Source organism: Pelophylax lessonae (assembly GCF_965119305.1).
Source record: "Pelophylax lessonae genome assembly, chromosome: 11".
In the NCBI taxonomy this organism is placed as follows: Eukaryota; Metazoa; Chordata; class Amphibia; order Anura; family Ranidae; genus Pelophylax; species Pelophylax lessonae.
Window position 1 is genome coordinate 24433790 of NC_138778.1, and position 14058 is coordinate 24447847.

At 45.9% G+C, this 14058-nt stretch overlaps 1 protein-coding gene across 2 annotated transcripts in view; it reads right to left on the minus strand.

Annotated features, from left to right (window-relative positions):
* Positions 1-14058, minus strand: part of CSNK1D (casein kinase 1 delta) — a 72356-nt gene that overhangs the window by 49012 nt on the left and 9286 nt on the right. For both annotated transcript variants that reach the window (XM_082272479.1, XM_082272480.1), the window contains exons 2-3: positions 8066-8176; positions 7752-7900 (exon numbers count right to left, since the gene is read on the minus strand). In XM_082272479.1, coding sequence (XP_082128605.1) covers positions 7752-7900; positions 8066-8176 — 260 coding nt within the window. The remainder of the gene's footprint in view (positions 1-7751; positions 7901-8065; positions 8177-14058) is intronic.

Here is a 14058-nt window from a genome sequence, read left to right on the forward strand (position 1 = left end):
GTTGCAGTTGCCTAATAAAGTGTTTGTTACCCCAAAACTTCATATTCCCGATATGTGGCTGCTGTACCATGTACTTGTATGAGGAAGTATCATCTTCTCTGTATGCTTTCCATTATGTGAAATCTCTGCCACTCCCTCTGCTTTCCTATTAACCCCTTACTGACCGCCCCACATACATTTACTGCGGGGTGATGGCTCCTGTGCGCACAATCACATACAGGTACACGATTCTGCACTTCCGGGTCTAGGTCGCACACCGCTGGCAAGCCGGCTCCTACTGTGATTGGACACAGAGGGAGCCAATTAGCAGGTCTAAAGCCCCATACACACATGCAGATTATCTGCAGACTTACCTTTTCTATGAAGTGCAAGGGCCTGCCTGATTGCATACAAATTGAAAGTGTTTAGGTTTGACCTCATATTATATGGTTTTGGTAAGTCTGCAGATAATCTGCACGTGTGTATGGGGCATAACAGATGCAATGTCCGCCGATCATTGGAGGCACAGGTAGAACAGAAATCCGTAAACAAGGCAGATCGCCGTTCTGTGATCAGGGAAGGCAGTGACCTTGCTAAGCAGAAACACGGATCTCTGCCTTCCCACAGTACAAGCAACCCTCACACAGTTCACAAGCACTCCCTAGAAACACATTTAACCCTTTGATTACCCCGGATGTTTAACCCCTTCCTAGCCAGTGCCATTAGTACAGCGACCGTGCATTTTTAACGGTTTTAGTGTCGCTGGCTCCAGAAAAAAAAAAAAGTGTCAGTGTCCAAATTATCCGCTGCAATATCACAGTCCAGCTATAAGTTGCTGGTGGCCGTCATTAAAAAAAAAATACAAATTCGATTCCATAGTTTGGTTTGCGCAAAAGTGATAGCGTCTACAATCAATTTACACTTATTTTTAACCAAAAATATGTAGCAGAATATATCATGGTCTAAACTGATGAAGAAATTAGATTTTTTTTTATTGGATAGGTTTTATAGACGTAAAGAAATACTATATATCTATATCTCAGGGGTGATCAAATACCACCAAAAAGAAAGCTCTACTTGTGGGGGGGGGGGGGAATTATTTTTATAACTTAATGCAGTGCTAGATCACAAAAGAAGAAAAAAAAATGGCCTGGTCATGAAGGGGGGGGGGGGTAAACCTTCCGGAGCTTAAGCGGTTAAAACCCGACTACAACGTGGTCAGTTCTCTAGCTATGCTAGGAACTGTGTGCTCTCCTCCAATGATCAGCCAATGAGGAGGGAGTCGCAGGCATGTTCTGCAAAATCGCTGGATGGAGATAGGGCTCAGGTAAGTATTAGGGAGGCTACTGCACACACCAGGCTTTTTATCTTAATGCATAGAATGCAATAAGGTAAAAAACCTTCTGACTTTACAACTCCTTTAACCACTTTACATCTGCTCACATTGCTGCTACTGCAGCAATGTGGCTCGTTACCGTAGACCTACGTCGATGGACTCCTCCCTTGTGGGTGGCACGCGCGTGCCGCCGGAGGCTCGCTCCCGCTGTGACTGAACACAGCGGGAGTCGGGCCAGGGGAGGAGCAGCGGCGATTGCCGCTGCTCTTCCCCCGATCGTCGGGGAATCGAGTGTGGAGATCCGCCCGCTTGTGTAAACAAAGCGGGCGGATCTCCAAGTGACAGGCAGGGTCAGATTGCAGGGTTCAGCATAGCTGAACATGCAATCTGTCCTTATGTCACTCAGTCACCTCCCCCCACACACGTCAGTAAGCACCAGGCATATATTAACCCCTCCCTCTCCAATAAAATTAACCCCTTCCCTGCCAGTGTAATTTTACAGTAACAGTGCATATATACAGCACTGATTACTGCAGTAATGTCACTGGTACCCCCAAAAGTGTCAAAAATGTCAGTCAATGGTCCGATCTGTCCGCCGCAATGTCGCAGTCCCGCAAAAACAAAAAAAATTTGATTTTTACATTTTTTGGGGGGGAATTTCAAAAATGTGAAAAATATTGTTATTTTTTCAAAATTTACGCTATTTTTTTGTTTATAGTGCAAAAAGTAAAAAAATCGCACAGGTGATCAAATACCACCAAAAGAAAGCTCTGTTTGTGGGGAAAAAAAAGGACGTGAATTTCGTTTGGGTACGGCGTTGCACGACCGCGCAATTGTCAGTTAAATTCGCACAGTGCTGAATCGCAAAAAGTGGCCCAGACGTAAGACAGCAAAATCCTCCGGTGGTAAAGTGGTTAAGATCCCCCCGGTCTCCTGCTGTCCGTCCATGTCTGAAGTTCCTCAGCTATTTGTAGAATGATCAGATGCAGAGAGAAGAGGGGTTGCACAATCTGTTCAGTTCTCAAAAATTAGATCCTCCCACGTATAGTATTTTTACAGCACTACGTTTCTCCATAGTAGAGCTTAACCTAAAAAATGCTGCAATAAAAACAAGGAAAAAAAAAAAAAAGCCGTGTCTTGTTACAGGGACAAGTAAAAACATCCACAGGAATGGACGATTATGTAAGCAAACGTACAAACCCAGTATGATCGGAGGAGACAAACACGTTAGACCAATGATGCTAATTGGGCAAACTTCCTCTTCCTTAAACAAATGCATCTGGTCCATCCTCAGGCCATAATCAGCCATCACAATCATGTTCAAACACAGCTGTCCTGAGTTTGGCAGCCACCTCTCTGTCTGCTGGAGGGAGCACCCTGTTGGGGAATTTTGATCCTCAGTCAGCTGTTCTTCTCCCAAATAACTTTCTACAGAACTGTGGCAATCAATCCCTCGCCCACACGATGGACAAACCTAAAATTCTAATTAGACGAGGTTATGCTGAGAACAATTTGCCTATTATGAAGTGGAACTCAAGGCCAACAGCTGTACACAGTTGAAATCTACACTCACTGGCCACTTTATTAGGTACACCTTGCTAGTATCGGGTTGGACCCCCTTTTGCTTTCAGAACTGCTTTCATTCTTCACGGCACAAGGTGTTGGAAAGATTCCTCAGAGATTTTGGTCCATAGTGACATGATAGCGTCACGCAGTTGCTGCAGATTTGTCGGCTGCACATCCATTATACGAATATCCCGTTCCACCACATCCCAAGGGTGCTCTATTGCAGTGGTCCTCAACTCCGGTCCTCAGGGCCCACTAACAGGCCAGATTTTAAATATTACCTTTGGAAGATGCAGACTAGAGTACTGCAATCACTGAGCAGCAAATTATATCACCTGGGATGCATTTCAGTTATCTTGCAAACCTGGCCTGTTAGTGGGCCCTGAGGACCAGGGTTGAGGACCACTGCTCTATTGGATGAGATCTGGTGACTGTTGAGGCCATTGGAGTACAGTGGCCTCATTGTCACGTTTAAAGTGGAAGTCAACCCCCCCCCCCCCCCCTCCTCCAAATAAGCTGCCATATTGGCCTCTGTATGGTCTTCAACTGATTCTGCACATGTGATCAGTTCTGACACCAGCTATTGGATGGTTTGACAGCTTGGTTGAGAGCACAACCAAAATGACAGAGTATGTCACAAGTATGTAACTTTTTTTTTTTTTAAACTATTAATCTGATGGGTTTACTTCCGCTTTAAGAAACCAGTGGTGAGAGGATTGGAGCTTTGGATCATGGTGCATTATCCAGCTGGAAGGAGCCATCAGAAGGACATGGCATTTAAACAATGCTCAGTTGGTACTAAGGGGCCCAAAGTGTGCCAAGAAAATATCCCCCACACCATTACACCCCCACCACCAGCCTGAACCGGTGATACAAGGCAGGATGGATCCATGCTTTCATGTTTACACCAAATTTTGACCCTACCATCTGCATGTCACAGCTGAAATCAAGACTTAGACCAGGAAAAGTTTTGGTGAGCCTGTGAGAATTGTAGCCTCAGATTCCTGTTATTAGCAGACAGGAGTGGCACCCGGTGTAGTCTTCTGCTGCTGCAGCCCATCTGCTTTAAAGCTCAATGCGTTGTGGGTTCAGAGAGGTTATTCTGCATACCTTGGGTGTAACGAGTGGTTATTTGAGTTACTGTTGCCTTTCTATCATCTCGAATCAGTCTGCCCATTCTCCTCTGACAAGGCATTTTTTTTTTCACGCAATTGCCTGCCACTCACTGGATATTTTCTCTTTTTTTGGGACCATTCTCTGTAATCCCAAGAGATGGTTGTGCATGAAAAACCCAGTAGATCAGCAGTTTTTGAAATACTCAGACCAGTACACCTGGCAACAACAACCATGCCATGTTCAAAGTCACTTAAATCCCCTTTGTTCCCCAATTTGATGCTCGGTTTGAACTTCAGAAAGTGGTTTTCACCACATCTAGATGCTTAAATGCATTAAGTTGCTGCCATTTGATTGACTAATTAGCAATTCGTGTTACCAAGCAATTGAACAGGTATACCTATTAAAGTGGCCGGTGAGTGTGTATATGTGTAATCTATCTATCTATCTATCTATCGACTATTTTGCCGCCAAAGGGCTCTTTCACACGGGCGTTCCGATCAGATCCGCCCGTCAGTTTTTTTAGGCGGATCTGATTGGATGCCCCATTCAGCCCTATGGAGCAGTGGATGTCAGCGGTGACATGTCCGCTGACACCCGCATCCAACCCTGTCCGTGAAATCCGGACGGATGGAAACCCTATTTTCCATCCGTCCTGGGGATCGGATGAGAGCGGACAGGCGGTCCGCTCTCATCCGATTCCCCATAGAGAGCAGCGGGGCTCTGACACCTCCCTCTGCGCACACCTTGCAGAGACGGAGCTGTCATCCGCCAGCTCAGCGGGGACCGGCGGATCGATCCCCGCTGAGCAGAGCACGGTCCGCAATGGAATGCGGACCGTGTGAAAGAGCCCAAAAAAAAAAAAAAAAAAAAAAAAAAAAAGCTCTGCTCCCCTGAAACACTGCACAGGCAGGAAGGTTACAAGTCCATTTATTAGATCAATTTGGTGGCTTCCTGTGTCCTGTCCCTAGCTTTCAAGCTGGAGAATCAATAGCCAGTTAACCAGCATGTTTTCACGTTCAGTGTACGTATAGTATTTGTAAGGGCAACACATCCCAGGTATTTATTACCCCTCAAAAGAGATCAAAGTACTCCCCCTGAGAATGCCTTTATTGTTCCCCCCCCCCACTCAAAAAGGGCAGCACATCCTTTGTTCAGGCTTTTACCAGGATCACTATCTACCCCAAGACTAAGGCCCGTTTCAGAACATCTGTGTAGGGGACTGTGTGCGATAAATGCGGGAACCCCAAGTAGGGGTTCCTGGCAATTAGCTGTGGGAGGAAGACTACTGAGAGCAAAATTGGAGGCGGAAAGCTCCCACAGCGGCTCACACCTAACTGCTCATGAAGCAATTATCTGTGAATAATTGGCCCTATGCAGACAGTCTGCATTCAGGTCCGATCATTTGCAGGTTTTCGCTGCTTGAGAGATAACATGTGAGCGGCTGCAACGAGATGTGGCGTCATCTTCCTGGACAATACCCCACAGATTCTCTATGGCAGTGGTCCTCAACTCCAGTCCTCAAGGCCCACTAACAGGCCAGATTTTAAGTATTACCTTAGGGAGATGCAGACTAGAATACTGCAATCACTGAGTAGCAAATTATATCACCTGGGATGTATTTCAGTTATCTTGCAAACCTGGCCTGTTAGTGGGCCCTGAGGACCGGAGTTGAGGACCACTGCTCTATGGGGTTTAGGCCAGGCGAATTTGCTGGCCTATCAAGTACATGATACCATGATCATTAAAACCAGGTATTGGTAGTTTTGGCGGTGTAGGAAAGTGCCAAGTCCTGCTGGAAAATTAAATCAGCATCTCCGTAGAGCAGGTCAGCAGAGAGCATGAAGTGCTCTAGAATTTCCTGCTAGAGGGCGGCGCTGACTTTGGACTTGATAAAACACAGTGGACCAACACCAGCAGATGACATGGCTCCCCAAATCATCACTGACTGTGGAAAATTTTGCATTTAAATTGGAAATCAAGGTCCCAGAGTCTGGAAGAGGAGTGGAGAGGCACAGAATCAAAGTTGCATGAAGTCCAGTGTGAAGTTTCCACAGTCAGTGATAATTTGGGGAGCCGTGTCATCTGCTGGTGTTGGTCCACTGTGTTTTATCAAGTCCAAAGTCAGCGCAGCCCTCTACCAGGATATTCTAGAGCACTTCATGCTTCCCTCTGCTGACCAGTTATATGGAGATGCGGATTTCATTTTCCAGCAGGATTTGGCACCGCCCACACTGCCAAAACTACCAATACTGGGTCACATGATCATGATGTCACTGTACTTGATTGGCCAGAAAACTCGCCTGACCTAAACCCCATAGAGAATCTGTGGGGTATTGTAAAGAGGAAGATGAGAGACACCAGACCCAGCAATGCAGACGAGCTGAAGGGTGCTATCAAAGAAACCCAAAGAAAGGAGCCCAGGGGACATACCTACCCTAGTAACCACCCCCCAGGGTGGTGGGGAACACTGCTCAACCCCCCGTTGTGCACCAGGTAACCCCAGCCTGCAGCAACCCCAACCAGCCCCCTTCAGGAATAGGTGGCAAAAGCTAGCTCACAACCTCACAAAAAAAAAAAAAACCCCAAACAGTCTGTAGACACTAAGTTTTGCGCAAACCAATATACACCTATTGGGATAATGTTTTTTTGGGTTTTTTTTTTTTTACAAAATGTAGCAGAATACATATTGGCCAAAATTGGAGAAAAAACGTAAACACTTTTTTTGTGTGTTCATAGTGCAAAAGAACAAAAAATAAAACAAATGCAGTGGTGATCAAATCCCACCCAAAAAAAAAAAAAGCTATTTGTGAGAAACGGCAAAAAACAAAAAAAAAAAAACCCACACATTTTATTTGGTGACAGAGTCGCATGACCACGCAATTGTCAGCTAAAGTAACGCAGTGCCGATGTACTAATATGTCTTAATTGATGGGATGACCTCCCCCTTTTCTTTTGCTATGGTACATCATGTGGATTCCTATTGTCTTTGTATCACTTATGTATTCAATAAAGAGTAAGGGCTCTTTAACACGGGTGGTCTGATCAGATCCGCCTGTCAATTTTTTTAGGTGGATCTGATCGGATGCCCCATTCAGCCCTATGGAGCAGCGGATGTCAGCAGTGACATGTCTGCTGACACCCGCTGCCATCCGTATCCGATCCTGTCCATGAAATCCGGACGGATGGAAACCCTATTTTCCATCCATCCTGGGGATCGGATGAGAGCGGACAGGCGGTCCGCTCTTATCCGATTCCCCATAGAGAGCAGCGGGGGCTGTGACACCTCCCTCTCCGCTCTGCAAGCGGAGACGGAGCTGTCATCCGCCGGCTTAGCGGGGGATCGCGGATCGATCCCTGCTGAGCAGCACGGATCCGCCTACAGAGGCGGACCGTGTGAAAGAGCCCTAATTTTGTTTGCAAAAAAAAAAAAAAAAAACAAACAAACGTAGTGCCGTAACGCAAAAAATGGGCCGGTCACGAAGAGGGGTAAATCTTACAGAGGTCAAAGTGGTTAATAAAGCAACACACGGCAGGAGAAAAACAGACATGGTCACATGACGGCAACTAACGTGTGTTCACCGTGCAACATTCTCCCAGATATCAAATAGCCAGAGGGGTTGTCTTTTCACATGTTCATCAGCAGATTAAGTTCTAAATTGTCCAAGTATTCAACAGTTTGAAAAGTGCCTTAATTATTCAGCATAAATGCCACACGAGACGCTGACCCGCATGTTTATTGCCAAAACAAACTTACCATCTGGTCGGCTAGCAGCAGTACGGTTTTCAAGCTGAATTTCCTGGAGCAAAAGTTGAAGAGATCTTCCAGGCTTGGTCCCAGCAGCTCCATCACCATGACGTTATAGTCACCCTCCGCTCCACACCACTTTATGGTAGGAATTCCCACTAAAGAGAGAAAAAAAAAAAAAAAAAAATACACAAGCTGGTAAATAATTCTGGACACAGAATGGTAAAGCCTCCTAGCCAAGGCTGTATGTAGCTTGAGGCCTGTCACAAGAAACTGATGACCTCTTTAGGTCTACACCACACTGAAGTCCAGGCGGTCCTCACCTCCTCCTTGCATCATCTTGTAAATCTTGCTCTCGATGTGGAGCTGGGGATGTTTCGTCTTCACACATTCTAACTTTATTGCAACTTCCTCAGCTGCTGCTATGTCAGTGCCTGCAAAGAAGACAAAAAATATTAAATCATTTATGAAGTTATTATAGGACTAACAAATATTAAAAAGATATCAAACTGCTTTGTGGCATCAAGCAGACAAAAAAATTCTAAAAGCTTGATTACACAAGCAGTTGGGGAGCAGTAAAAGGCTGCAGTTGAGCAGCGCTTTTGATTGGGATTTTGCAGCGGTGTTAGCAATCCTGCACATGCTCAGTTTTAGGGCTCTTTCACACGGTCCGCCTCCGTAGGCGGATCCGTGTTGCTCAGCGGGGATCGATCTCCGCTGAGCTGGCGGATGACAGCTCCGTCTCCGCTTGCAGAGTGGAGAGGGAGGTGTCTCAGCCCCCGCTGCCCTCTATGGGGGATCGGATGAGAGCGGACCGCCTGTCCGCTCTCACCCGATCCGATTACTGAACGGATGGAAAAATAGGGTTTCCATCCGTCCAGATTTCACGCACAGGATCAGATGCGGATGGCAGCGGGTGTCAGCGGAGGTGTCTCCGCTGACACCCGCTGCCCCATAGAGCTGCATGGAGGATCCGATCAGATCCTCCTAAAAAACTGACAGGCGGATCTGATCGGATCGCCCGTGTGAAAGAGCCCTTAAGCGAGTTTCTAAGCTGAGAATTTCCTCCCTATAACATCTGAGCAGCCCATGTGACTATAAAGTCACACATGTGGGCGTATACACAGTGGTAAATGCAGTGCTGTATCTTGGCCTAGGCTAACAAGGCCCAGGCCTAGGGCGGCACTTTGCAGGGGGGCAGCAAAAAAGCTGCACCCCGCACGAAAAAAAAAAAAAAAACAGCCTTCACCCAGCCCCCACACTAAAAGGGTCTCCGCCAGCTTGCACGACACTTTTAGTACAATGCCAGTCTTATGGGGCGAGATGGGCCTGAGGGCAGGGTCTAGGAAGCAAATCAGTCTGGCAGCCCCAGGTTTCCCTGTTTACCGGGCTGCTATCATGTAAGATTACTCCTTTCTTTTAGGATATTTGGGCTTGTGTTTGCTGCCACTGATTATTTCACTTATTTATATAATGACTCTGGACTTCCTATTTGTTATACAATTAAGTGAAATAATCCGATGATTACAATTAGTGGCAGCAAACACAAGTCCAAATATCCTAAAATAAAGGAGTAACCTTACTAATCCAGGACATTATGCTGTGCTAATGGGTCCTGATAAAGCTGCACTTATGGCCACTCATGAGGGGGCACTGACAAGCTGCACTAATGGAGCAGCACTGATATGTTGCACTGATGAGGCGGCACTGATGAGCTGCACTGATAGGCTGCACTGGTGGCCACTGATGGGGCCGTACCAATATCCACTGCTATGCTGCACTGATGGGCAGTAATGAGGCTGCACTGATAAGGTGGCACTCATAAGGTTGCACTGATGGCACTTGATATACTGTGGTTGTGGTCTGTAGGTGACAGGGCGGGTCATAAACAGGAAAGGGTGTGGCCTTTACAGGAAGGGGTGGGTCATTTATATTAGGGGGTGACCAAGTTTAGTCAGGCCTAGGGCAGCACAAAACCTAAATACACCACTGGCACTACCTACATGTAGTTTGCATGTCCCCCCTGTGCTTGCCTGGATTACCTCCCACCCTAAAAACATGATGGTAGGTTAAATGGTTTCTATCGGAATTAGTCCTACTATTATGTCATGCTCCATGACACCAGGGACTGACCTGAATGTACAATAGGTAAAGCATGCTTAACTACAGGAAAATGGCAGGAGTGTACACAGGTCCCCATTTGACTAAGTGATAAATCACCTTTAAGCAGCTAGTTCCAAAGAGGACAGGTTTTTCTGCATTTTGTGCACCATCAGAGGATTCGTTGAATGCACAGAGCAACAGAAGAATGTCCATTAAGTTTGGCCCTAAGGGCTCCTTTCACACTATCCGCTCCGTCGGCGGACTCCGTTTATCTCAGCGGGGGATCGATCCGCCGATCCCCCGCTGAGCAGGAGGATGACAGCTGTTCTCCGCACTGTGCGCGGAGACACAGCTGTCAGAGCCCCATACATCTCTATGGGGGAATCGGATGGTCCGTTCTCATCCGATCCCATGTGATCCGCTGGACAGATGGAAAATAGGGTTTCCTTCCGTCCAGATTTGACGGATCAGATGTCAGCGGACATGTCTCCGCTGACATCCGATGCCCCATAGGGATGCATGGGGCTGACAAGTCGCGCTAGTGTGGACCGAGTCTTATAGGAATAAAAGTAATAAAAAAAAAAAAAAAAGTAAAATAACTATGTTACTATGTAAAATAAATGTAAAAATAGAAAGCGCCTCGTCCATCCGAGCTCGCACACAGAAGGTGTTGAAACCACACGTGAGGTTTTGCCGCAATCGTTAGAGCGAGCGCAATAATTCTAGCCCAGAACCTCTAAAAATTTCTACAGGTTACCAGTTTAGAGTTACAAAGCATGACATGTTGGGTATCTATTTACTCAGCCTAACATTCCCTTTCATGTTCTAGAAAAAAAATGGGCTAACTTTACAGTTCTTTTTTCATTCAAAATATGTATTTTTTCCAAAATAACTGCGTTTGTACTACTGCTGCGCATATACTGTGTGACAAAGTATTGCAACGATCTTCATTTTATTATCTAGGGCAGGGTTTCTCAACCAGGGTTCCCCTTGAGGTTGCTAGGGGTTCCTTGAGAAATGGGCAATTTCTACCTCTCAGATAAGTTTCCAATGACACCATTGTTCCTTTTAGCTATCTGTAAGGGGGGTAATTCTTCCCAATGATGACAAGAGTAAGGAGAATTCTTCCCACTGACTGTCACACTAATGTGTCATAAGTGGTAGATTTTTCCTTTTTAGCAGTGGTTCCCCGAGAGCAGAAATTTATTTCAAGGGTTCCTCTGTGTTGAAAAGGTTGCTCTAGGACAGTGATGTCGAACCTTGGCACCCCAGATGTTTTGGAACTACATTTCCCATGATGCGCAACTACACTGCAGAGTGCATGAGCATCATGGGAAATGTAGTCCCAAAACATCTGGGGTGCCAAGGTTCTCCATCACTGCTCTAGGGTCTCTGCTGATAGATATATATATATATAATTTTTTTTTTTTGGGGGGGGGGGGGGGGCGCTCCAAGTAATTTTCTAGCAAAAAAAAAAAAAAAACGGATTTTTAACTTGTAAGCAAAGGTCATAAATAGCCCTGGTCGTCAAGTGGAAAAAAAATTGTATATCTATATATTTATATGGTCAGCATAACACCCCAGCAAGCAATGCTCCTTATTTTCATTATCACTTATTGGGCCCTTTCAGGAAAGCTCAGCAAAAATTAATCTAAATCTCATTGCAATTTAGTATAGCGAAAGGATAAAAGTACCATGTTTATGTTTTTGTTAGTAATGGACGAGCATCACAATAGATCTGGGCACTGGACCAATGAGGGCAAGCAGATATTTCACCGACCAATCAGCATTAATGCTGCATATATAAACCATTACAAGCATTGGACCTCCCTAGTTCGCAAAATGAAACCCATATTCAAGAAATACCTTGTCAAACAGGGGATCTGTCACATAAAATGGTGTGGGATCTATATAGAGAAAGTAGCAACACAACTCCTAGAACCCAAAACACAATGCTGTTTTATATGGATGCATGCAGAATTTTATATACAGCTGCCATATAAAAAGCAACAAACACACGCACACTGCAATTATCAGCCGTGAAAGAGGAAGTGCTTTATTTATCCAGTATCACTGCAGAAGCCATGGTGGTGGGGGGGAAGGGCTGGGGACACCTCCCAGCCTAAAGCCTTCAGATCAGGGCTCCCATAGAGTGACATTTATTACATGCACATTCAGGACCTCCTTGGGTCATCTGTGTCAAAGCAAAGGGCTATTGGCTAGGCTACAATTTTTCATTTTATTGGCAACAAAGGATCTGTAGCTGACAGACCTAGCACTTTGCACAGACATGCTCATTGTACATTTGCTAATGACTGACCACAATTTCAACGTCTTGCATGATCTCCCTGTATTACTAACTCTCTGGCAACAACAGGAACCACACAGGTCAATTGACTCAGAGGACCATCTACCTGCAGCAGCTTAAAGTACCCATGTACAAAACTCTTGCCTGATCCAGACACAATTCTAAAGCCCCGTACACACGTACCGATCGTCGGCCGAACGATCGGCCGTCTTTTGTCCAGGGCTGTCGGTGTCTGTTGAAAAGTGCAAAAGACTGCACAAGAATTTTGTCCGCCGACTACAGCCGACTGCAGAAGTGATGTCATGTCAATGTTAACTTTCCCTGTGTTTTTGTCTTTTCTGAGCATGCCCAGTCTTGCAAATCTGCTGTCTGTCGGCCGAATTCTGTACTGACTGGCGAACAATCGGCCGTTCTGGTGTCGGCATACAAAAATTTTAATGCTTGCAAGACAGATTCTGTTCGGCCGAAAGTGCGCTGTCGGTTGTCGGCAGCATCATACTAACAAGCCGAAAATCGGCCGATCGGTTGTCGGCCGAAGCTTTTCGGCCGACAATCGGTACGCGTGTACGGGGCTTAACCTGCTGTTACCCATGTAATGCATTGGTGCCACAGCAAAGGGGGTGAGCTTTAATGCCCACATATGCATCCATTGGCAGCAGAGCTTTCTGTACTGAAAGCAGGTTCAATGTACTCTCTTCTCAGCACAGTGACCAAGCTGTCAATGGCAGCTCCTGGTCTCTATTAATGATCAGGAGCCAGTGGGACCAGCACATGGTCATGTGACCACTGTGACATTACAGTGGTCACGTGATTGAGCAGACCTTCCCGACTCCAGGTGTAATAGTTAAAGGGACACTGAGGCGAGGCGGGTTAAAGAATAAATGCACTTGCACAAAGTGCACTTGTTTGCCCTTGCACCCTACATTCCCCCTCTACAATGTATACCTAAACTGTCCATACATGCATTCCTGTATGGTCACTGTGGCTCAACAGAAGTCGATCTGCCGGTCGGATTTTAGCTGCTCGATCAGCACTGCAGGCTATAGACTGCAGCGCTGATTAGAGTTTTCAGATGTTAGGAAACTGTGTCATTGTATTTTAGAAAGCAGGGAGGATTCCCTCATCCACCTCGAATATATGGATGGGGAAATCAAGTCCGTTTTTTTTGGTTCAAACTGCTTGTTGAACAAGAAAAAAAAAAAAAAAAAAAAAAAAACACACACTCACAAAAACAAACACACACAAAAACAAACACACACTCCAACTGACTCCCCTATAGGCTGCCTTAGGCCCCATTCACACTAGTGCGACTTGTCCCACGATTTTGGACCGCAAAATCGCATGACAAGTCGTTTTCCATTATTTTCAATGAGCCCCATTCATATCAGTGCGTTCTGAAGTTGCACCGACTTCAAAGTAGTTCCTGCACTACTTTGCCACGATTTTAATGCGTTTTGAGGCATATAGCCTTGCCATTGCTTTCAAAATCGCGGCAAAAATTGCGCCGCAAAATCGCGGTAAAATTGAGACGCATAAGTGTGAAAGGGGCCTTACTGTGGAATCTGGTGTTATGTTTACATCCAGCTGTAAAAGACTCCCTTTACTGGTCACGCCTGCGCAATATAGCCCTAGAGACTTATGGTGCGGTGTTCCAGTCGAGAGACAGACGTAGACAAGCCTACAGTAATATATGGGGATTGTACTGCGCAGGTGCAGCCAGGAGAGGAAGCCTTTCACTGCTGGACATAAATAATGGAGGTCACGGCCGTCAGATCTCAGTAAGTATACATCTGTGGGGGGGGGGGAGGGATTGTTTAGATCTGGGCAAAACGAATAAGAGCACTTTGAAAGAGCGCTCCTTCTCCAAGATAGACTGAAAAATGCCTGTACACACGTATGTTTGTG